This window comes from Myotis daubentonii, chromosome 14, assembly GCF_963259705.1.
Source record: "Myotis daubentonii chromosome 14, mMyoDau2.1, whole genome shotgun sequence".
Classification (NCBI taxonomy): domain Eukaryota; kingdom Metazoa; phylum Chordata; class Mammalia; order Chiroptera; family Vespertilionidae; genus Myotis; species Myotis daubentonii.
In genome coordinates this window covers 39,804,293-39,828,806 of record NC_081853.1, presented here as the reverse complement: position 1 = coordinate 39,828,806, position 24,514 = coordinate 39,804,293, and the positions used below count along the sequence as shown (strand labels likewise).

The window sequence follows — 24,514 nt, the reverse complement described above, 5'->3', positions numbered from 1 at the left end:
CTTTTTGTTTTTTGCTCCCACAGTGATCATTTGATATGGTCCACCACAAAGGCCAGAAACCTAGGCAAGGCAGCTTCCAGCGGCTGAGACAATAACTAAAGGTCCTGTCAGTTGAAAGCTATCTGTCTACACCACTCCTAGAAGCTGAGCAACTAGTGTGTCATTTTAGGGGGATCTGAGCAGTGCAGCATGGGCAGGTATTGTTTGTGTAATTCTGATCCTCATCTCAAACCATGGCCAATAAAATATATGAGACATTAATTTTGCCTAATGAAATTTTACATTAAAAACAGGGAACTATACCTAATAGGACACAAGTTATAAAGAAGTCTTGAGACATAAGGAAAGTAGTCACTCATTGTGACTGTGGCAATCAAGAAGAGCCTCCTAGAGGAGGTACCATGTGAGTGGAGGATCAAGAAAGTAATATGTGTTGGTAGACAAATGGTAGAAGATACTGTAAATATATTTTCTCTTCCTTATGATTTTCTTAATAACATTTTTATTTTCTCTAGCTTACTTTATTATAAGAATACTAGAGGCCCGATGTACGAAATTCTGCCTCAGCTGGTTCTCGCAGCCCTGGTTTCGTCCAGAAGGTCATCAGTACTGTTGTTCTGCTGTTGGGTTTAATTAGCATATTAGCTCTTTATTATATAGGATAGTATATAATACATATACAAAAGATGTGTTAATTGACTATTTGTGTTATTGGTAAGGCTGCCAGTCAACAGTAGGCTATTAGTAGTTAAGTTTTAGGGGAGTAAAGAAATTATACATGGACTTTCATCTATCCAGCGGGGGTAGAAGATACTGATATGTCCCTAACCCCCGTGTTGTTTAAATATCAACTGTCATTAAAATGTAAAAACATTTTATAAAATCTTTCTAATTTTAAATACATAAAACTATGGTCAGCATTGGAAAATAATGCAAAAGGGAATGCATATAAATTTATAGTATCAGCCTTCTTTGAGTCACATTTAAAACAAAATTTTCAAAAATGTGCCTCAAAGAAGGCTGATACTATCATTGAATTATCACTTGTTTTGTTCTGTCAGTTAAATCCAACTTTCACCTAATCTATTTTTCCATGGTCATTGAAAACTTCTAGATTTCTTATGAATTAAATTCTATATTTAGTCAGCCTAGTTCCCGATAGTGTACTAAGCATCAGTATTCAGAACATATAAAGAAAAATATGACCATTTGCTTCAAATACATAATCTGCGTGTAGATTTTAAAACACCTTCTCAATTGAGGACAGAGTAGATATTTATGCTTTCTACAATGTTATCATCTTAAATATGAAATGTAAGGGCTATCTCCATATTAGAGTAGCAGTAATAGTGTCTGTCTGCATAAAAGCTCCCTACCACAAAGGTGAGCCTTTGTTTACCTTTTGAAAATGCTTTCCCAGGAGGCTGTGGGCAGCATTTCCAATACGGAGAAGGCCCGGTTGATCAGATAGCAGCAAAACTAATGAAAAGCATCATGGAAGTGACAGCAAGATTAATTAAGTTCCTCCAGTTGTATTCACGTGTGGCTGTGCAGAGTTCCTTTGGGTACTGCTGCAGTTAAATGGTATTCATGGTGACAAATACTGTAGATTTCCAGAACTGACACTTTTGAGTCAAGGGTAAAAATCACTTTCGGTCATTTTATCCACCAAAAGGATCAGAGAGATGAGCCGTTAGGATTATTAATATGTTTGGGCAAAGCCCAGATTGAAATTGAAATATAATTAAAAGAATGTTGCAGCTGTAATATTTTGTTTTTTCGTTTACCCATTTCTTTTATGTGTTTTAGACATTTTGACAGAGGAAGCCAAACAAATTTCCATCTACCACATTTGACTGGAGGCACAGCATTATGCACACTCGGAAACACTTTCAATTACTTTGTGTGGACTCTTGGAATATTGGGGCAGAGATGCATTGTCTCTCCGCTCACTCTATATGTTATTATCACAGTATATATAAAAATGGAATGTCCATGACCTAAAGCATCCAAATGTACTAGAGCTGTACTCAATTTATCTCGAAGGCTCTTTTTTTTTTTTTAAAGCAAAAGAAGAAATTCAATATGTTTCTATTTTCTTCTTCCATTTTGTTTGCAAGCACATCTGTAGTGAGGCTGGGTGGGGACAGGGCTGATTTTCAAGTTGCTGCCCAGAAACCATAAATGAATTTTATTTTGAGAAAAATTGGAAACCTCTGGAGTGAATGAGATCTTTCAACCTGCTATACAAGATGTATTAACTCATGTTATTGTGTCACTGAATATCTTCAGAGCCGTATTATTCCATCTCTGTGTTTGGAAGCACTTAGAGGCTCATTTATTTATTCATTCAGCAAACACTTCCTATATTAGCTGTCAAATAAAATTCAAATCCTTTAACCTGTTATATGAGATCACATCCCCTATGGCTCCTGTGTTTTCCTTTCCAACTTTGCATGACAATCTTTTATGAAAATTGCTCTTAAATACTCTCATTTGTTCTTGGTCTCCCAGACACCATCATTCACAACCCACCTTTGTTTTATGTTGTTTGGCAAGTTTTTCTGCAGTTTATCAATCTGGGCAAGTGTTAAAAGACCCAGCTTAAGTTCCAAGTCTTTTCTGTAGTTTTTCCAGGTTTTCCTGAAGCCATCATAATTTTTTTTTTTTTTTTACCAAGACTTTATATACATTTCCTAGATTATTCACTTGTTATTTATTTTATATTGCTTTTGTTTTTACTTATATTTTTGGATATGTGCCTCATCTTCTTAAATACGATACAAGTGCTCTGAGGAGCAGAGTGAGAGCTCCAGGGATGGGCAAACTTTTTGACTCGAGGGCCACAATGGGTTCTTAAACTGGACCGGAGGGCCGGAACAAAAGCATGGATGGAGTGTTTGTGTGAACTAATATAAATTCAAAGTAAACATCATTACATAAAAGGGTACGGTCTTTTTTTTTTTTTTTTTTTTTTTTTTTTTTTTTTTTTTTTTAGTTTTATTCATTTTAAACTGGCCGGATCCTGCCCGGGGGCCGTAGTTTGCCCAAGGCTGGCTTAGACATTAGAGTTCATTGCCTTGTTATCTAGCATCACCTTTTCTTCTCTTTCCCCACCCTCCCTCTTCCTCCCTCCCTCCTCCAACTCTTCCTCCTTTATTTTTATTTTTTTGCCAATAATGATAACAGTTATAACAACTTGACTTCCTATGAATGAGGCACCAAAGTAGGTAGTCTGGGGCTAGGAACAATAGGCCAGAGTTGACCTTATAAAACACTAGCAATATTGAAACAACTTCCTGAAGGGCTTTTGGGGAAAAAAAAAGAAAGGGGGACATGGCAGAGAGATAGACAGGAAGCTTGTGATGCTTCCAGTTATGAGGAAATCAGGGCAAATGCGCTAATGAATGCCACCTCTGAGAGAAGCTCGGGGTTTGATTAGCTTCCTCTAATCTTTCCGTTCTTGACTAAATTTTCTGTCCTGACTCCGGTACTTGGCTCCCATATTGGCTTCCTGAGCTGCTCCACCCACAACATTTCTGATCTCTCTTTCTGGCCTAATGGTTGGTTCCTGGCTGGCTTTTCCTCAGAGCTTTGGGACTTCTCTCTGTACCCTAAGATTATTCCTGATGTCACCTCTTTGTCTGTGTAATTCTGATTCTTGTCTCCTACCACAGCAAAGGTTGCTGCTTCCTAAATCACGGGCCATGTCTGATGTTAATAACGTACTCTAGTCCACTAGCCCAATGAACCATGTCCTTGGCCCTTGGCATGCATTTCTGCTCTGTTCTGGGGTATGTTAAACAATTCAAGGAATTAACACTTAAATAATTTTTCATGACTCCAAAGCGCCTTCATTCTACTTGGAAGATATTGATAACTGAACAGGCCAGTGAAATACAATCTGATAAATATTGTAAGAGTTATACAAAGAATATTTGGCAGCTCATTAAGGGAACACATGAGTCATACATAAAGCCAGGGAGAACTTATTAGAAAATAAACTATCTGAGTCGTTTGGGGTGGTAGAAATAACTATTTAGACAAATGAAGGGGAATAGAAAAAGGTATTTCAGAAAGAATATAACTATATTCTCAGTAGGGTCAGAATGGAGCATTATCTAGCGGTGGAAGACTTTTGAGCTATTTATTCAATCAACAGATATTTCTTGCACACCTCCTATTGTTTAGACACTGTTTGAGACACTAGATATAGCATGAACACAGCAGATATGCCCCTGCCCTCATGCCTAGTCTATTGGGGGAAAAGAAGCAATAAACTGTAACTCATGAAGTATAACTATGACCAAGGCCTAGTCATAGCCAGATCTAAGGTAAGAATTCTAGTTGGACTGTCAATGCCAGTTATTAAATATTTTAAAAGAATGCCTATTAACTAAATAGAGAATTGGTAGGATCACATATAGAAAGGAATTACTGGATGTCTCTGAAGTCATGGAAATTTAGATAAATAGAATTTTAGAATACTATAGTATTTATAAGGTTTTATTTTTATCAAAATATTGGCATATCTTTCTTTGTGGACAATTAATTTTTCAGACTAAGGTCCCTAAGCATTCATTTCAATGGAAACTTCAAGTGAGAATCTGGAAATAAAAGTGATTTATGAGTTTATAGCAGTGTCTGCACAATCTAAAAAAATTCTGATCAAAGCACTACGCAGATCAATTGAATTAGGCATTTGTTCTCATATAAGACAAATGACTTATTTCTCCATTTTCAAACTGTTTTTACAGTGGATTGTGGTATATCAGACAGAGGCAAACTCAGGCTTAAAATAAATAGCACTTCATAAAATGTCACTCACATGTCAACAGATATTTACTCAACAAATCATTATGTTTTCAACAAATATTCAATCACCAAGTGCCCACATACTTGGCCTTTTGCTTACAATGTCCCTGAGCTCAGTGTTAACCCTCTTGTTTCTCCATTTGATTCTATACTCCTTGAAAGTTATCGAACCTCATGGATTTAATTACCACCTACAAATTGATGACTTCAACATTTAAATATAAAACCCACAATTCTTCCTTGAACTTAAGATCCGTAAAGTCAAAGTGCTGTAGGACATTCCCACTTGAATATGTGATACGTATCCCAAACTAAATATCTCCACAGTGACTACCTCTTAACCCCCAACCATGCATGTTTTTCTACTTTTCACTCCATATCAGTTAGTGGCAATTCCATCCTTTCAATTGCTCATTTCCCAATCTTAAATAATCTATTACTCTTTTCCTTTTTTTCTTCCAGTGCCTATCCAACCCATTAGGATATCCTATTGACCCATTTTAACCTATGTATAAACCCTAATCATCTTTTACCACTTTTTTCTAGATTATTACAAAGGCTCCCTAAATGGTCATCTTGCCTCTGTCCTTATTCTCTTCAGTCCATTCTCCACACATTAGTCACAGTGACTCTATTAAAACATGCAAAGTCATGTTATTTCAAAGGCATCTACACAAGTCAGAATAAAAGTCAAAGTCCTTACACTATAGCCTATAAAGTCCTACTGAATTAGGCTCCATGTGACCCATTTTACTTCAACTCGTCTATACTCTTCAAATCTACTCTGCTGTAGCACACTGGCCATGTTGCTCTTCCTGGTATCCCTCAGGTATTGCCCTTCACACTTTCTGCAATGCTCTTTATCCAGCACTTAGAACAATGGATGGTACAAAGTAGGCATTCAAAAAATATTGAATGTATTCAATAAATATTGAATGAATGAATAGGCTAATAATGGGTTCATTCATTAAGTACCAATTTATATTAGGTCATGAAGATAAAAGAGCATCCTCTTTCATTTGGGAAACAAACAAGTACAGGGAAATTCCCACTATGTCTAAGTGCTAGAATAAGAATTCATGTTGTGTGCTATATGAAAAATAAGTGCTATGTGCTACATAAAAAAGCAGCATCTCTTTCAATCTTGAGGTTAGGAAAATGTCCTCAAAGAAATAATGCTTGAACAAAGAACCAAGGTTGAATAGGAGCTGTCCAGGTAAAGAGAGCAGGGAAGAGAGAGTACAGTCTTTAAGGGAACTGTAATCATGAAATAGAATTGGAGTGAAGAGTGCTAAGGCTAAAGAATTCACAACTGGAGGAGTAATCAGAGACCTGATTATGAAAGGCCTTCTATACCCCGGTGAAACAGAGAGACACATATGAGTGGAGTGAGGGAGTGACTTGATCATCTCTGCTTCAAAAAGATAATAATGGATCTAATATAGAAAATGGGTTAGACGTGAGCAAGACTGGAGTTGGGAGCATTGACTAACATTTTTTTTTTTTTTTGCTGCAATATACGTAAGAGATGAGAGTTGACTAAATTGAGGCTCAGGGAAGGCAATGTAAGACAACTGGGCTGTGCTAACTCAATTTAATTACTACGGCATATAGCTATGAGAACTTGAAAAGACAAGCGAGTTCAAAATCTGTGGCCTGCAGTTCCACCTGACATATGTATTGCATGGAATTTAAGAACAGCTGCTGCTAAGCATGGACAAATTCAATTTGTGTAAATACTTTGCATAAGACACCATCAACCTCAAAGAATTGACCGTAGGCACACAGCAAAGTATGATGTTTTTGCACACAATCTGGTGGTACTGGGTATGTTCATTTATTCTTTCACAAATATTTATTGAGTAGCAACAAGTGCCAGATACTTTTGTAAGAACTATGGATACAGCAGTGAACAATTAACAAAAATGTCTGCCCTCATGGAGACCACTAGTATATTCCAGGGAAGAGCGACCAAAATCAATAGATGTGTACAGTGGTGTGTCAGATGGTGGTAACTGCTATGGAGAATCCTAAGGGCAGGAGGGAGGTTAGGCAATGTCAGGAGAGGAAGCAGGCAGTGTGACACTGTGAAAAGACAGAGCAGGCAAACCTTTGAGCAGGACCTGAAGTAGATGAGGTATCCAGGAAGGCAGCTATCTGGATATTTAAGCCGAGAAGAAATTCTCATGTTACCATATTTTTTTTTATTATCACTTAAAATTTTTACTTTATATTTATTAAAGTTTTAACCCCAAATATGTAACTGGTTTTAGGGCAGTCTTCCTTTTAATAGTGAAAAATATAGTTCTATCTGGCAAGCAATGAACTGATTTCTCTACAGAATCTCCCAGTGTCTAAAACCTTCTTAGAGATGGATGAAGGCCAGAGGTGTGAACTAGGTCCTTCCTTGAAGCTGCAGGGCCCTGACCCTGAGTTGACATTTGGGATCATCTCTCAGGCACAGCTGGCATGTCCAGAACACCTAGCTGTGTCATCATTTGGATACTCTTTTGTTTCAAAAAGAAAATAGTTGTATTTTTCATTTTTAAATATAATAAATACAAATAAATTTTAGTGAAATAATAGACTGTAAAATTAAAATAATTTGTTTTCCATCCAGAGATAACTAGTGTTTTTATCTGAGGCCTTGGCATTCCAAATAACCTTTAATTGGAGGGGGGAAGGGCATACACTTTTAAATACAGGGGGATTACCTTCCTTTTTTTGGTTGAATAGAAGTCAATTGTTCAGATGAAACACTCAGTTGTCTCTTGGATGCCCTACTCTTTCAGAGGATACATGCTGCTCTTTCAGGCATAATCCTCTATAGATTAGGTACAGGTTGGACTATTCTATTACCAGATACTCTCTGCCTGTGTGTGTGTGTGTGTGTGTGTGTGTGTGTGTGTGTGTGTGTATTTCCCCTGGAGCGTGCAGTAACATAATTTGATAAGGGAAGAAATTTACCTGAGTGATTATAAATGAGAAATTTATAATTTATTTCTTTGAGTAAAGAAAACTGTAACATAAATTCAATATACAAATATTAAGACAACAGTTTTGTTTGTTTTTTTAAATATATTTTATTGATTTTTTACAGAGAGGAAGGGAGAGAGATAGTCAGAAACATCGATGAGAGAGAAACATCGACCAGCCGCCTCCTGCACATTCCCCACGGGGGATGTGCCCGCAACCCAGGTACATGCCCTTGACCGGAATCGAACCTGGGACCTTTCAGTCCGCAGGCCAACGCTCTATCCACTGAGCCAAACTGGTTTCGGCAAGACAACAGTTCTTACTGACTGACCACATCATTGAAAAAGTTGCTAGCACCTCAGAGCCTCACATTGCTCATTTGTGACATTGATAATATCCACATTTCTGTATCTCAGTTTGTCAGTAAGAAAGATGACATAAGTGAATTTACCTTGTAACTGCAAATACAAGGGTGTTATTAATTATTAAGAGAGTCCTTTAGCATCTCAAATCTCCTGTTTTAAACTCACTCTTAATGCTGACATCTCCTAACTACAGGAACTCAAACGGACCAAAAATTCTAACATTACACTGCAGTGCCCCCTAGCCCATGTAGGAGGTCAAGGCAGCTGATGAGTTCCCTGAGTAAGCTCACCACAGATGGTTCTTCTGCCTGAGGGGAAGGCCTGTACTTGGGCTTTTGGAGGATTTCCATCTGTCCAAAAGGAAAAGCACGTATGTGCTTTCTTCAATATTTTCCTGTAACATTATTTCTTATTTGATAGGAGGAGTAAAAACGTAAATATTCTTTACTATTTAAATTTTATTCCTCCAGCCCTAGCCAGTTTGGCTTGGTGGATAGATAGAGTGTCAGCCTGCGGACTGAAGGATCCCAGGTTCGATTCTGGTCAAGGGCATGTAGCTTGGTTGCGGGCACATCCCCAGTAGGGAGTGTGCAGGAGGCAGCTGATCGATGTTTCTCTCTCATCGATGTTTCTAACTCTCTATCTCTCTCCCTTCCTCTCTGTAAAAAATCAAGAAAATATATTTAAATAAATAAATAAATTTTATTCCTCCAAATGGCTTTTCATAAGAATCTTACTTGTAGATTTATTTTTTATTGTTATTTTTAAATCTCCTCCCAAGGATATTTTTTCCATTGATTTTTTTAGAGAACGTGGGAAGGGAGTGGGGGGCGGGGAACAATAGGGGGGGGGAGAGAGAGAGAGAGAAAGAGAGAGAGAGAGAGAGAGGTATTGATGTGAGACAGACACATTGAGATTGATCGGCCTCCCACAAGATGGGGATCAACCAGCAGCCCTTCAGTGTACAGAAGGAGGCTCTAACCATTAAGCCCTCAGGCCAGGGCAAAGAGTCTTATTTCTAAAAGAACCACTAGATTTATCCTAAGACTCATTGTAATATTTCTGATTTATTTATGATTAGCTATTCTCATTCACCAAACTCTTTATAATTCATTGTGAGAGAGGGTATTTGTCATAGTGTTCCTTTCATAGAGAGGAACTAGGGGGTTAAGCTTTTTTGCAGGATTGCACAGCAAGCTGTTGTTATGAGCTTCAGTCCCCTGGTTCCAAACTTGTGCATGAAATCCACCAACAGATACATAATTGTGCAAGGAAAGACCCTTTACTATTTTAATATCAAAATGTAGAAATATTTGCTAACATGGCTTATAAACAGCCATATTAAAAATATACCTACTGCTTCCTTTCATAGACTAAAGTTCTTTATCTTCAGTTCTTCATTTCATGAATTTTGTAGACATTTTTAAGTTTCAATGGTCCCATCGGTAAGTTGGGTTGCATTGTGAGGAGTCCTTAGGAAGCCAGGCTTGCTCTGTGAGTTTATTTTCCATGCTGAGCATTTAAGTATTAATCAGCAAGCTTTCAGGGATTTCTTTCTAACATCCTTTTCTGTGTAAGATAAGAACTTCAATTCATTAGACCATTGGAGGAGCCAGAGGCTTTGCTAAGCTTTGTCTTTCTTGACTGTTCCTTGCAAATTTAGTGGGAGTGTGTGTGCGCGTGTGTCTACATTGTACTGGCGATGAGACCGCAATTTTGACACAATCTTGTTGCCTTTCAGACTCAATGTCTCTCTCCAGCTTAGGGGGTCAAAGGTCATTTCAGCCTCAGTGTCCCTTCTACTACTTACTAAGGGCAGCAGCACATGTGAAACTGGGAGGAGACTTTTTTTTATATATCGTTTTATTTTTCTTTACATTTCTCTGTTAACCTAGCTCAGAAAAATACGCAGAAAATAAAAATAAATCTTCATCAACTACTCGCTGCTTTCTATGATCTGATCACTCCTCAGTGAAAACCTCTATTCCCCTAGCTATGGTCCCTGGAGGCTTTTACTCCACTTTGGCATTAACATCACAAACAAGAAACCCGCAAGCCCCAGGCAAAGAGCAGAAGCCCTCCTGCCTCTCCCCACTGCCTTTTCAACTTGGTGGGGGAAGACAGTCACGGGAGGGGAGGGATGAAAGGGTGTCTAATTACACGTTCACGGTAGACCTCCCCTTACCCACATCCCCTCCCGCACACGGGCGAATATCCCCCCGCGTGCTCCTCCGTGGATCCAGAGACCCTTCTCGCTTTAACAGACAGCCCCCCGCGGCCCTCACTGCGCCCCCCCTCCAGGTCTCTGGGCTCATCCAAGCTCCCCGAGAGCCATGGTTGGTCCAGGCCGGCGATCGGAGCACCTCGCGGAGCCGCTGCGAACCGGGGGTGGGGTGTGGCGGGGTGGGGGTGGGGGGGTCTGTTTGTAGTACTCGCAGCCCTGATGTCACAGGCGCGGCAAGGACATCGCAAGGAGGAGTCGGATTACAGGCAGGATGGGCAGTGCAGCCGGCAGCCCGAGCGCACGCTCCAGCCGCAGGGGATCGTAGCCGGGGACGGGCGAAGGCAGCCTGCGAGGCGCTCAGCCCGCCGCCCGGGACGCACGCTGGGCGGGCGCTCGCCACTCTCCGCTCCGGGGACGTCTCGGCCGCATGTAGCATGAAAGGGCTCCGCTCCGCGAGTCAGCCTTGGGTGCGAGCTGATGCTGAAGACGCCGCGGTGGGGTTCCAGCTGTCCGATTAATGAGAAACATAATGTATTTTGGTGAGTGCTAACTCTGAGGCTGGAATTCTGGGGGCGACCAGTGCTTCATCGGTGCAGATAAGCCCTTTATTTATTTATTTATTTATTTATTTATTTATTTATTATTATTTTTTTAAAAAAAACCTTTAAACCGCAAGAATCTGTTACATTCAACCTCCCTCCGATTGGCACCCGGGGGACCAGGCTGTTGGTGCAGCCTTCGAAGCTTCCTTTGTGCTGTGGTTGGGGCTCTTAGTCCTGGATGAGTTTAAGTTGGGGAAGAAGAGAGACAGGGGTGGGGGTGGATAAACTTTGCCTGGATCTGCCTGCAGGAAGTTGGCTTTTTTAGTAGCTGGGTGCCGAAGGAGACCTGGTGCGCGGCGTGGGAAGCCAGGGGCTAACTTACGGGAATGTAAAAGTTCCTTTGCCAGGGATGCTGCGGAAGCTTAGCCAGTGTCAGTGTTTCCTGAAGCATTTGGGCTTCTCCTTCATTCGGAGGCAGAAAGGGAAAACAGTCTTCGGTGAGCGGTGGTTGAGCAGCTGAGAACCCATCCCCGTTTCCCATGCAGCCAGAGCAGCCCAGCGCACCGTGCATTTCATTTTAAACCTGTAGACGTCGCGGAGCGGTTAGATACGCGTGCAGTTTCGTGGGGTGCCGCGGTGGGAGCCTCCCTTAGGTTTTCAGTGGAGCTGCCCGCATTTCCAGAAAACATGTTGAGGCTCACAGCTGGGCTCTCAGAGGAGCGCGGGGAGCAGGCGGGGAGCTGTACAATCGCACTGTAACGCTGCAACTTGCCGCCAGGGAAGGAGGCAGCACCCCTTCGCCACATAAGAAGTCACGGATTAGAACCGGATCTCCTCTCCTCCTCCCTGAAGTTATGCTTTCCCTCTGTGAGTTCCACCCGGCGTCATCATCTAAGGGCATCTATCTGATATTCAAAGGTTTGTGAGAGCAGCTGGGGAGGGGTTGAGGAAGGATTGAAGAGGCAAATGCTCTGTGTGATTTCTCAGCGTGAAGTAGGGAGTCCAGAGTCATTTTTCAGATTAAAGAAATATTTAGGTAAATGCATGTGGGGCAGTACTAGTGTCTCGGGTATTTATTTCTGTGTGTACTATGTGCTTCTCTCTCTCTCTCTCTCTCTGTCTCTCTCTCTCTCTCTCTTTTTCTTCTCTCGAGCCTTTGAAACATTTGTGAAAGTGTAGAAGGGACACAAGTTGCAAAAGCTGAACACCTTTAGTTGTCTTGACAGCAGTTTTGATGTCCCTGTAATTTGTGTCATACTAGAAAAGAGGCATTAAAATAACAAATCGATTGGAAATAAATAATCCCGATTTCATATCCAATCTAAGCAGACTCCAGAGTTGAACAACACCCTTTGCCAGGGGTTATAATGATGGAGGTAGTAAGCTTGTGTACTGGCAATGAATAAAATAGCAAGTGGTTATTGTTGATCATGAATATATTTTTGATACATGGAAAAGTTTGTAAAGATAACATGTCTTTTGGACAAAAGAACGAGTTGGCATCTTAATGCTATTTGAGGGGTGGGGAGTAGATGGTAATTTTGCTTAAAGTTTTCAGCCTCTTGCCACAATTTATTGTGCGAGTGCGATGAGGACTTAGCATGAACTAGAGCGCTGGCATAGTGTAGAAGTATGGTCAGAGGCCCTCCGTGTTGCACTGGATGATCGTGTGGCTATTGGTGAAGTGTTCGCCGGGCTAGCTCATGTTATTCACTGTCCGCTAGCCCAGCCGACTTGTGAAGCAGGGTGATTCACAGGGCAGCTAGTTTCACTGTGCAATGCAAGTTTTTAATAGTACCAATTGAAATGTGATGTCCTACTTCGAGTGAAATGATACTCTTTTAAAGGCAAGGCTAAAGTTGCCCTGTGTGTCATGAGCGTGGTTCGGTCTTACCATAATTCCTGCCTGAGATAACGTTTTTTCTATTCCCGGAGGGAATCGTGTAGATTCAGGAATGCCGTGGCTTTCAGGTTACGCTAGGCAGCCCCTTGTTCAAACTGATAGAGATCAGAGCTCTGAGAGCCCACCTGTCTCTAATGAAATGCGGGGTGCAAGAGCGAGGACAAGAGGCATTGAGCAATGCGACCCAGGCATGTGAAGATTCCATAGCACTCAAATGTTTGCAAATCCCTAAGCCGGTGCTGACATGTACATATGGGTGTGTGTGTTTATGTGTATCTTTATGTGTGTGCCCAACATCTTAGCTATTTCAGGTCATTTGTCAGAAGCATGCTTTTACTTTGCCTATTACTGTCCCTTCATTTTTGAAGTGCAAATGATTTACCAAGCCAGGGAGATCAGGGACAAAGGGGAACCCGACTGCATTCTTGAGCTTTTCTGGTGATTGGTGGGGATGGGGTAGAGGTGTCAGAATTCTTTTATCTGTGTCCTGAGCAGGGAGTGGGGAAGATCATGGTGATCCTGTAACATGGGGCGAATTGATTTTCAGGCGGGATATTTACTTCCCTTATAAATAACCTAGTTTGTCAGTGTTGCACAACCCCCACCCCGATGTAACTATAGAATCATTGCCTGAGCAGACTGCCTCAGCTTCTCTGCCTCTCTGATGCCTCCTTACCCTCAGGGACTGGGCAGCTGGGCTCTGTCCTTGGTCAGGTGGAGTCACTTGTTTTATGCAAGTTGGTAGAATATTTCCAGTTCTCGAGAACAGCTCGCGTTTGGAGTGTGCTGTCTCAGACTTACATGACTAATGGACTCTTTTAATGGCTTAAGCCTCTCTCTTATCTCCGACTGAGATTTCAGTGCAGTGTTTTCAATAATTGTTCATTCGCACTTACTGCGCAGTGATTTAAGAGTTTGCTGTTCAGTCACCCTGGATACCTTTGTTACTCATTCTATCGATCTTGCTTTGCATTCATTACTTAGAGTTAAGAGTCAGGTTCACATGGGAGACAGAAGCAAGGAAAATCCCAGTCAGCAACCTGATTGGGATTTACTGTAAATGCAAGGGAGAATAATAAATGCTTATGAAGTTACCCTCTCCACCCCCATAAATATTTTACCTAGTTAAAAATTACATGTGCCAAGGATGAAGAGCCATTAAAAATGCATCGAGAAATAAAAGCAAGGCAGTTGGGAGATTTTACCCCAGATTAAGGAAGAGCAGCCATGGGTGGTTGTCAGTACAACAGACCGGAGCCGCCGGATTACAGCTTGGTTAAAAGGAGTGTGGAGGTATGAAGGGCAGGCTCCTTGCTTGAGTGCACCCCGGTTATGTATCTCAGAGTCTGGCAGAAGCCTGTAACCGTGTCCTGTCTCCAGCTCTAAGCACTGTATGTCTGAGTCATCTCCCCCTTTCCATCTGGCCCAACACATTTCTCCACTGTGGGTGCTGTGAGTCGTTACCACTGGTCATATCCACCTCACAAATTGCCCGTGGTTGGCCAGAGAGGTGCCATGTCGAAACCCTCTGCCATCAGGAGAGAAAATGGGAGGCTGATTGCACTGAGGAAATCTGTGTGGCTGAAAACTAGGGTGTTATCAGACCCCAAGTGAACCCCACGAAGAAACAAGAAAAGATACTCCTTCAACAAGTGCAGGGGAACTGGGAGACAGACGTTAGCGCTCACTCTAAATGCTACTATTCATGGCATCATAAGTAAAGCTAGAGAAAGGGGCGAGCAACATTTAGAAAGTGTGACTGAGCTCTTCAAGTTCAGCTTGGTGTTAATTGTGGACCAGCTGCCTGCCTGGAAACGCCCAAGAAAAATAGGAAAAATACTCAGTGGTGGGCCTATCATCACAAGAAATGCGTAACTGGGGAAGCTTTTAATACAACAGCTAGAACAGATTTAGTAGGAAAATTCTGGACCAGAAACCTATTCCCCTGCCTATAATAAACACGGTTGTACATTGTCATCAGAAGGACTTCTGTTTGTCCCTGGGATGTGTAGAACATTCTTAACTCAGCATTTGCACTTTGGGTTTTGGCTAGCCCATCAAGTTTCACCTCTAAAACAGTGTGTTGGGAAAACAGTGAAGTGGCAAGGTTATGAGGAAGGAAATGAGCAGAAACCAGCAGGCAGCAGAAAAGAAAAACCACAAACATTCCTCTTTTTTGGTGTTTTCAGTGGAAACATTTAATTTGTCCTAATTAGTTTGTACTAAGTGACCTGTTATGGGGAATTAGGCCCACTAGAGTCTTCTAAACACTCCCGAGGTGTTTCTGTCTTCCCACGGTTCCCAGGGACAGAATAATTCAGGAAGAAATTTGTTCGTCCAGGTTTCCCCTTTTTAAAATTTGAAGTCATTACCATTATGTTTTATGAATGTAAAAAACGTGCAGTAAATTACTACACATCTGGGGTGCAGAACGTGACAGGTGAATACTGTTGGAAAGGATTATATGCAGGAACCTGAAATCTACAAGAGTTAAAAAATAATAAATATTTTTCCGTTAAGACTGTTCTCTATTAAATTCATATGAAGTTCTTATTTTAAGGAACCAAATTCTGTATTTGATCAGTATGCCAGTAATATGGATTCCCTATTCATTTACACCCTTAAGTTTTGAGCTAAAATTTACCTTTTTTTTTTTTAAGAACCTTCTTAGTTGCTGTAATTATATGGAAATGAGATGGGTTTATTTAAGGGATAAGTTCCAAAATTCATGAGATAATGACAACTTGCAAAGTTACCCTTTTGTGGGTGGTATAATTGTTCCAGAAAAACAAATGAAAAATTTAAATTAGTGGTTTCTGACTTCCATTCCAGAAGATGTGGTCACAGCTGCTTTTGACTGAAACCTTCCTTGATAAGGCAAGATAGATGTGTTGGCTTATGAGTGTGTGTTTAACTGTGGGTTGTTGAATAGCACCGTGTTATATAAGTACTCAAATATTATTCCTCATTTCCATCTTTTGTGTATTCCTAAATCTGTTCATATCATTTGAAAGATAAAACATAAAGTATTGATTTAATGAGATGGAAATTAAACTATTTTTTTTTTTTTTAGCAGAGCTGGCTTTTAAGTTTAACAACCATTACATACATTAGAGGTTTTTAAAGTCAAGTCATAGGGATAATTTTGAAGGCTTTTCCTGCTTAACAAAGAGTGATGTTTGTATACGAAGGAACCTATTTCTATTTGACCTTAAGACAGAATAAGATGTTTCCATTTGTATTACACTATGAAAAACATGTCAAAAAAACAAGAAAGGTCATAGTCGCTGCCCTCTCTCTCTCTCTTTAAAGCAACCATTACATCTCATTTCCCACAAAGATTAGTTTTGCAACAGAATTTCACACATGATTGGTGGCATTAAGAGAAAATACAGCATAAGAAGTGGCTAGAAATATCAAAGCTTAAAGTGGTTGAGATCACGCTTGAACCAAATTGCTAGGGTTGAAAACAGGAAGACGCTTTGCTCTGTCACAGCGTGAAAATCGTTACGAAGCAGCTGGGAGTCGGCCTTCGTTGAACCTGAACTCCAGGTTTGCACAGCCTTGAAAATTGAGGGTGTTGTCATGAGACTCTCTGGATTCCCAAACCTGAAATGCATATGATCCTCCATCAGAGCACTGAGTGGAATGCCTCGAACCCCTTCTCCTTATCAACCTTTTAGTTTTCTCTTTTTTCACCCACTTGCGGTATCACATTTCTGTCAGTGGGGAGGAGAGAGAAAAGTAACCTGGCCAAGGTCAGGAGGAAAGGCAGAGGCAGTGTCAGGATTCGTGCTGTCTGCCCCAAAGCATCCTTGTTGTGCCTGGTGGGAGATAGGGGGTTGGTCAGCCGAGTTCTTCAATGTCTGTATCCTCAGCTCCTGGCTCAGCTCAGTGCCAGGCACATAGGCACTTAGAAAGATGTGTTGAATGTGCAAAACGGAAAGGGTGTTGGAGATCAGACAGCCAGGGAATCCACTTCCACAGCAGATCCTTTAAGGCTGATGTTCCCTATGAAAGCTGGTGTGTGTGCGCGTTGACTAGCGAAAACCTTCTTTTACTTGAGTAACATTCGCTGCCCTTTTAAAATCTGTAAAAGTAAGGACTAGACCTTAGAAGTCAGGTCTTACCATAAATGTAAGGAATTTCACCATATTTTTTCTGCTTCTGTTTACTTCTTACTTTTTTCTTCTTAGGGCTCTACCATATAAAAAGAGGGCCAAATCTTTTAGAATATTAAGACCAATGTACCAACATGTCTGAAGAATACCTAAAATCATCATATAAAATGGTAGATTATCTCATATCAATTCCCCTGATCACAACTTAAGTTTTCAGTTTCACCTGGTTTCAGTGAAGTTGTCCCAGATGTTGGCATAGCCAGGAGGCTGGAGTAGGCAGGAAAACCTCCTGTGTATCAGTAGCCGAAAATGCCCAGGGAGGCCACCAGTTTCAAAGACTGCCATTTGTTAAGGCCGAAGAAAATGGAGACGATTTTGACACTATTTGCAAGGCTTTTGTAAAATTGTTCTTCACCCTTAACCTTGTTCCTATTCATGCCTATTGCTGATGAGGGAAAGTGCTTGTGGCAGATTGCTCTGAGGATAAAAATGCAATAATAAATGTAAATGTACTTTAATAAGCATGATCGCTTACACTTTTATAGCAATGTGTATTTTTCAAAAAGGCATCAACATTCTGCGCTTTTTTTTTAATGCTCAAAATGACCCATTGCAGGAGGTAGACGAAATATAATTATCACTATTTTTAGGAGAGGAATCTGAGCCTGGGATGACTGAAAGAACTTTCTCAAGGTCACAAGGCTAGTACGTGTGAAAGCCAAGACTGGTTCGGTACTTCTGGGTTTCAGTGGTCTTCATTCTTTGTATCAGAGCACAGGGGGCTATCTTATGAATGGAAGATGATCTGTAATCCTGATGCCAGAAAAAATATTCTAGCTAAGAGGTCAAGAAGTCTCAGACAAATGATTAGGATCTCAAATATATTTGTGTCTGACTTTGCGGCATTCTCATCGATCCGAGGTCTGAACATTTGTCATACTTTTATTTATTCTACCTTGATTTTTAAATCAAATAGTTAATTATAATAAGAAAAAACCCCCACACTAATTAGAAGGCACGAAGCTGCCTCAGGCAGGACTCAGGCTTTCTCCACTGCCTCAGTTTTTCCAAGGCAATGCCAGATATTGAGGCTGGTACTAATTATAGGTTATGCATTCCTGCTGGCTCACTATTTAATTCAATGCTTGTAAAAAAAAAATATTAAGTCATTTGTGCTCCAAACCTGATATCTACAGTGACACCATCGCCAGTGTTTTTTCAAGATGGAGTCCCAGCCTGGTCTTTATTCCACGACTGATAAAGAGGGAAAAATGGCCTACGTTAGAATTTCAGCTGTTCCACTTACTGGCTTTGTATCTTTGGGCAAGTCACCACACTTTTTTGATATCCAGACTTTTTTTGTAAAAGGAGAATAATGATAATATGTTTCCCACAGTTCTATTTTGAGGACTAAAATATACAAGGCATATAAAAGTGCCAAGCCCCAGGAAGTACATGTTAAGCCGTCAGTAAAATTTGATTCTTTCTTGCTTTTTCACTTCCTAGCCAACCAAATATACAAATGCATAAAAGTTGAAAAAAGTAATTATTTCTGTTGGGGCAACCAGAAAACAGGAACCACACCAACTAACTCACGGAGGACTTTAATACAGATAATTTGCTATATGAGTGATGGAAGAGCTGAGAAGCCAGATGAGGGACAAGGATGCAACCGAGATTAGCAGTAGCAAGAAGCTGGGAGCTGTAAGACAGATGAGGTGTCATCCTGGAGGCCAGGCCCAGGGCCTTGTGATGGGAGGAGCTGGAACCATGGCAGGCCTAAGACATTGAAGGATGGAGGGATTCAGCTTCATGCACACAGAGAGGCAGAGAAATTCCCTGGCTTTTCCCTTTCACCCACCCTCCAGTGAACTGCTTCTGTCCCCTCACTGGTGGAACCAAGCCAATGGCAACTGACAAGGCAGCCTGGCCAGCGCATCCCGTAGGAATCACCTGCCAGGCCATCTAGAGAAAGTTCAAGAAACAGATCTCAGGGCAAACTGACCAATGACCTGGAAGGAGATCTTACACCTGGTTTAAGGAGCATTTTAAATGAGTCAGTGTCTCCGTATAAACATCTCAATTTACTGTAGAGGGGTTCTCTTGGGGGAGATACAGCTAAGAGGAAAAGGAGTAGAGCTGAAGAGCTTTCAGCAATGCCTCGCCAGTCCTCCCAGTTCAAGTGCCTACTCTGTCACTTTCTGGTAGCTTGACATTGGACAAGTGAGTGGTTCTCTCTCAGTGTCAACTATTCGCTTTGGACAATGGGTTTAAGAGTCTGTCTGACAGTGAGGGTCTTTAGAAGTCGAAGGCAAGCTTCATAATCTGCAAAGCGCCATAGGAAAGGGCCTTGTTATGAGGACATGAAAAACCAAGTGAATTAGAAGAGTGGATTTTGACAGAATAACAGCCATTTGGAGATAATATGTTCAGCTATGCAGCTTAGCATTCCAGCAGAGATTTCTAGTGCACCCGGGAAGGGAGGGAGCATTTGGTTACCTCCTCCAATAGCCCCTTGTGCTATGGGGTCAGATGTACCTTTGAGGCCACTTCTAATCTGTTCTTTGTCGCTATTCTATACTAAAGAAAGTGAAATTGCAGACGCAGAGGCTGTGGAGAGAAAGTGAGCTGGGCAGGAAACCCTCCACAAAGACCGTGTGGTCCATATTCCTCCCTCTGCAGCGCTCTAATGGGGATCGACACCTTGAAAGCTGCAGGAGTTTATTAATAGTTGTTTGGAAGGAGAGAGGGATTCGGTATCGATTTTTAGCCATCCTTCCTTGTGTTGCTGGACTTCTAAACAGTTCCCCCCTTCCTGTATGGAATGATTAGCATCCCTCTCAAAGCCTGCTCACGAAGCCCAGCGACAGCGCGTCACTGATGGTGCCCTTGTTTGGAGGCAAGGCTGCATTCACTCCTGGGCACCTCACCCTGCCCTTGCACAACATGGAGGGCACTGATTACCACCAGGTGTTTTAATTAGCTGCCCCGAGGAATGGCAGCTATAACTGAGAGGGCCATGTGGATCCTTAAGAGTTACATCTTAAGGCAACTTTATCAGTTAGCAGTTGCATTAGAAGGCAGATTCTTGTGTGTGTGAGGGGGGCGGGGGCGGGTTCCCTTTAAGAAATATGTTGTGTAAAATCCTAAACATGAACATTCTGGTAAATTACTTATTTTTTTTTCTTTTTTGGCACTACTGCCTGGTTTTTTCCTAACTTTAACATGCGTAATCAGTAAGACAAATAGAGCGAGAATCCCAAGGCATGGACTTTACGGATCTCTTGGATTTTTCAGAGAATTTCTCAAGTCCTGTTGGTGGAGAGCAGTCCTGGCAACCTGGAAGATGGGCAATTTAAGCACTTTACAAAGTGCATCCTGTGCCCGAGGCGTCTCAGCTTGCCTCCGGGCCACCCAGGCAGCAGGACCAGGGTTCCAACCTGGTCACTGTGAATTGGAAGCCTGTGTTCTTTCCTCCCCAACATGCGGTTTCCCCTTAGGGCAGTCAGTCCATGGCATGAAGTACAGGCCTGATTACAAACTGCTTCTGCTGCCCACCCTGGTTTCCGGAGTGGAAGTTCCTAGCCAAGGGCTCCCCTTCTCTGTACTTGGGACCCTGTATAGGGCTGGCACCAGGAGATTTATGCTACTCCAGTCGATTGAGGATCACAGTGCTATAGCTCTAGAAAAGATTTTTAGAACCTTTCTCACAATTTAATGTTGGTACAAGTCACCCGAGGATCATATTAAAATGCAGCTCTTGAGTCAGTAGGTCTCCAGTGTGGCCTGGGATTCTGCCTTTCCGACAAGCTCCCAGGTGACCTTAGCGCTGCTTGCTGACCACACGTCAAGGAGTAAGGCTTTAGAGAGTGTTTAGCTGAGGTCTGTGCACCGCTTTCTGCAGATATGGGAAATCAGGTCTCAGTGTCTCCAGTGGTTCTCAGTCTTCTGGCCCTTTAAATGCAGTTCCTCATGTTGTGACCCAACCATAAAATTATTTTTGTTGCTACTTCATAACTGTAATTTTGCTTCTGTTATGAATCGGAATGTAAACATCTGATATGCAGGATGGTCTTAGGCGACCCCTGTGAAAGGGTCGTTCGACCACTGCCAAAGGTGTCGCAACCCATAGGTTGAGAACCGCTGGAAACTAAATTGCTCTATCTATAATCTGCAACATACTGAATGGTCTATGGTTAGTTCCGCTTAAGGTGACAAACTATTCCATTTTGCCTGATACTGAGGGGTTTCCCAGGAGATGGGACTTTCAGTGCTGGAACGAAGGGGGCCTCATGCAGCCTGGGATGAACTGGTCACGCTAGTTCCAATGGATCAAGTTTGAATCCTAGATTCAACACTGAAGACCAAGTTCCCCGTGGAGAACTTGGGCAAGTAACTTGATTTCTTTGAGCCTCGGTTTCCCTAGCTGTGGACAGGAATAATAAATGCAACTTCCTAGGATAATTGCAAGGATTGAGTTAGAAGGCGTATACAAAATATCCCACACGCTGTCACAGTGGTCATTCACACCTAAATGTTGGCAGTGGCTCTTGCCATGAATTCAGAGACCTGACTCCGCATTCTTCTCCATGATTGAAAAGAAGAAATACCCCAAAGATCAAGTATAAGTGCTCATGGATCATCTTTATGGCACCATCACCGTACAGAGAGAGTAGCTTGTAAATCACCTCCTGCCCCGAGATATGATGGGTGAACCGGGGTGAAGTCATTCTTGGTTCACTGTACAGTTTGCCTACCCTGAATATCAATACTGATGGTGTTTTGTTTGCTGTGTAGGGAAAGAAAGACCTGGCTAAGACTTAGCCACCTTGGGACATTTTGAATTGGCCCCTCGTGTTCCTGTCAGCCTTGTTTATCCATTAGCGTTTCTCCGAGCTCTGTAACAACTTATGAGGGCAGCTGAAGCTAATGACTGTGCCTTCCATCTCCCGACCTGTCATTGTGTTAAGGATCGATATCCTTAAAGCAACGTGCACACAGACAAAGTAGCACTATATTGAAGCCTCCACTAAATATCTATGGGGTTAGGGGAAACTAGAAAGACTTTTAACTCTCACACTTCCTAGCACAGAGCCTGGCACATGGGCACTGGAATCGTGAATGTTTATTGAGCAGCATGCCAAGCTATGGGCATCTTTCCTTGATGAACTTCCAATAGAGACCTGAGCTTCCACTTCCTCCTGCGCAATTGGCTGGTGTTGAGTGAATGCGCTGGCTGTGCCAGGCCTTACCTAGCAGAGCCAATTCACTCACCTCCTGTCAAATGCCGTCCGCTCATCAGAGCACTTCATCTGCCAAATGTGTGACTTTTATGGGCGAAGCAAAGTGTTCCTTTTGTGTTTTTATTATGACTGGTAAGTAGGGCTGCTAGGAGCAGGAAATTATGCCACAGTGGGGGTTACTGGGCCTGAACGGCTGCTGACTAGCATTTTTGACAAGAAAACAAATGAACAGCGAAGCAGAAGCTACTTCTGCTCTCCTTGAGCATAAAATACAATTGCAGAGAGGGCCCAACACAATTGCACTTTCCTGAATGATGTCCGTTTCACAGGCAAAATTGGGAGACTTCTGTCTCTCTTTCCATCTTCTTTGCTATTGTCTTAGCCTGTGCCATCATTAAGCATATGAAGCCAAAGTCTCCACTTCACAGACAGGAAAATGGAGGTCCAGTGATTAGTAAAGGGATATATCTGGCTAGTACCAATACTTAAACTAAAAATTAAGCCCTAGCTGGTTTGGCGCAGTGGATAGAGCGTTGGTCTGTGAACTGAAAGGTCCCAGGTTCGATTCATACCCGGATTGTGGGCTCGATCCCCAGTGGGGGTTCTTGCAGGAGGCAGCCGGTCAATGATTCTCTCTCATCATGGATGTTTTTCTCTCTCTCTCCCTCTTCCTTCCTCTCTGAAATCAATAAAAATATATTTAAAAAAATTAAAACCAAGTCTTGATGGAGTGGTGTAAATTTGGCTGAATTGCCCCCCTGAGCCTCAGCTTCCAAATAAGTAAATTGAGCTAAGAGGAACTCACCCTATCTCCCAAGGCTTGAGCAATGAGACTACAGTAAGCAGCCGAGCTGGGCCAGACCCCAGATGTGTGACCTTGACTAAAGGTTCTGAAAGCCAAAGCCCAGGAGGCTGCCACTGTTGAAGTAGAGCAGCAGAGTTTTGAAGCAGGCAGCGCATGCAAAAGGGAACCGACACACAAGCCAAACTCCTTTCCACTTGCACGCCAAGCAATCACCTGGTGGTGGGACCCGAGGCTGAGATCAGGGAAAGATTCCAGTTCCCACCCAGAAAAGCACAAGCGAAGCTAAATCTTATTCATGGAACGTGCAGCACCAACACCAGTGCCAGAGATGCTCCCAAACCCTAACTTACACGTAATGCTGATCACATTGACAGCTGACTTCCCTGTGCTGGGCCATGTGCTGGGGCCTTTCCCCGTGTGCCTGGTTTCAGGACCCGTTCTTCCACTTGGATTTCCTTTCTCACTGAGTTCTACGTGGGCACAACGTGCAATGTGCCCCATGTGGGGTGATCTTTTCTTACCTGATAATGATCACACTTCTTTTAGGTCCATGGGAGAGACCATGAAATCTTTCTATACTCTCAATAGAATACTTTCTATTTTTCAAAAAGGTAATATATGTTCAATTTGAAACATCAAATAGTCTACATGGGTAAACAGTGAAAACCAAACCTCCTACTTGTAAGCTAGTGCAGTTTGTTGCATTTGAGAGACTAAATTCTGTGGAAGGCAGAAGAAGCAAGTGGGGGGAATGATTGAAGATGGACAAGCGGCGCAGACTTGCAGTTATAAAATAAATAAGTCATAGAAATATAATGTACACATGATGACTATAGCTAACACCGACGTATTGTATATTTGAGAGTTGCTAAGAGAGTATGTCTTAAAAGCTCTCCTCACAAGAAAAAAAAAATGAAACTATGTACGATGATGGATATACACTAAACTTACTGTGGTGATCATTTCTCAATATATACATATATCTAATTTTTAAACTGTATACCTAAAACTTATACAGTATTATATATCAGCTAGAGGACTGGTGCACAGATTTGTGCACGGGTGGGGGGTCCCTCAGCCTGGCCGGTGATCGGGGGCAATTGGGGCCATCTTGCCCAGTTGGAGGAGAGGGACCTCTGGAGTTTGGCTGGCTGGCCAGAGGGAGGGACCCTGGGAGGTTGGCAGTCCGCAGGAGATTGGCTGTGGGAGCGCACTGACCACCAGGAGGCAACTCCTGCATTGAGCATCTGCCCCCTGTTGGTCAGTGCATGTCATAGCAACAGGTTGACCAGTTGTTCGGTCGATTGGTCGTAACAGTCACTTAGGCTTTTATATATATAGATTACATTTCAATAAATTTGGAAAAAATAAATTATAAGGAAGGGTGTATATATATACCCCCCCTTTCTTAGCACATCATATACCTTGCTTTGAATATTGCTTTATTTAACATTTACTGGTGTTTATTATTATTATTTTTTTTTACGGCTACATAGTATTTTAATGCCGGTACACATTTT

At 42.0% G+C, this 24,514-nt stretch overlaps 1 protein-coding gene across 4 annotated transcripts in view; it reads left to right on the top strand.

Moving 5' to 3' along the window:
• ZNF385D (zinc finger protein 385D) overlaps window positions 1-24,514 on the top strand; it is a 718,409-nt gene that overhangs the window by 425,811 nt on the left and 268,084 nt on the right. The window contains exon 1 of one of the 4 annotated variants that reach the window (XM_059664072.1): window positions 10,561-10,919. The exons of 2 other annotated variants lie outside the window; for them this stretch is intronic. In XM_059664072.1, coding sequence (XP_059520055.1) covers window positions 10,898-10,919 — 22 coding nt within the window. In that variant the 5' untranslated portion in view covers window positions 10,561-10,897. Of the gene's footprint in view, window positions 1-10,560; window positions 10,920-11,140; window positions 11,841-24,514 lie in introns of those variants that run through there. One more of the 4 variants, XM_059664071.1, reaches the window with a different exon arrangement.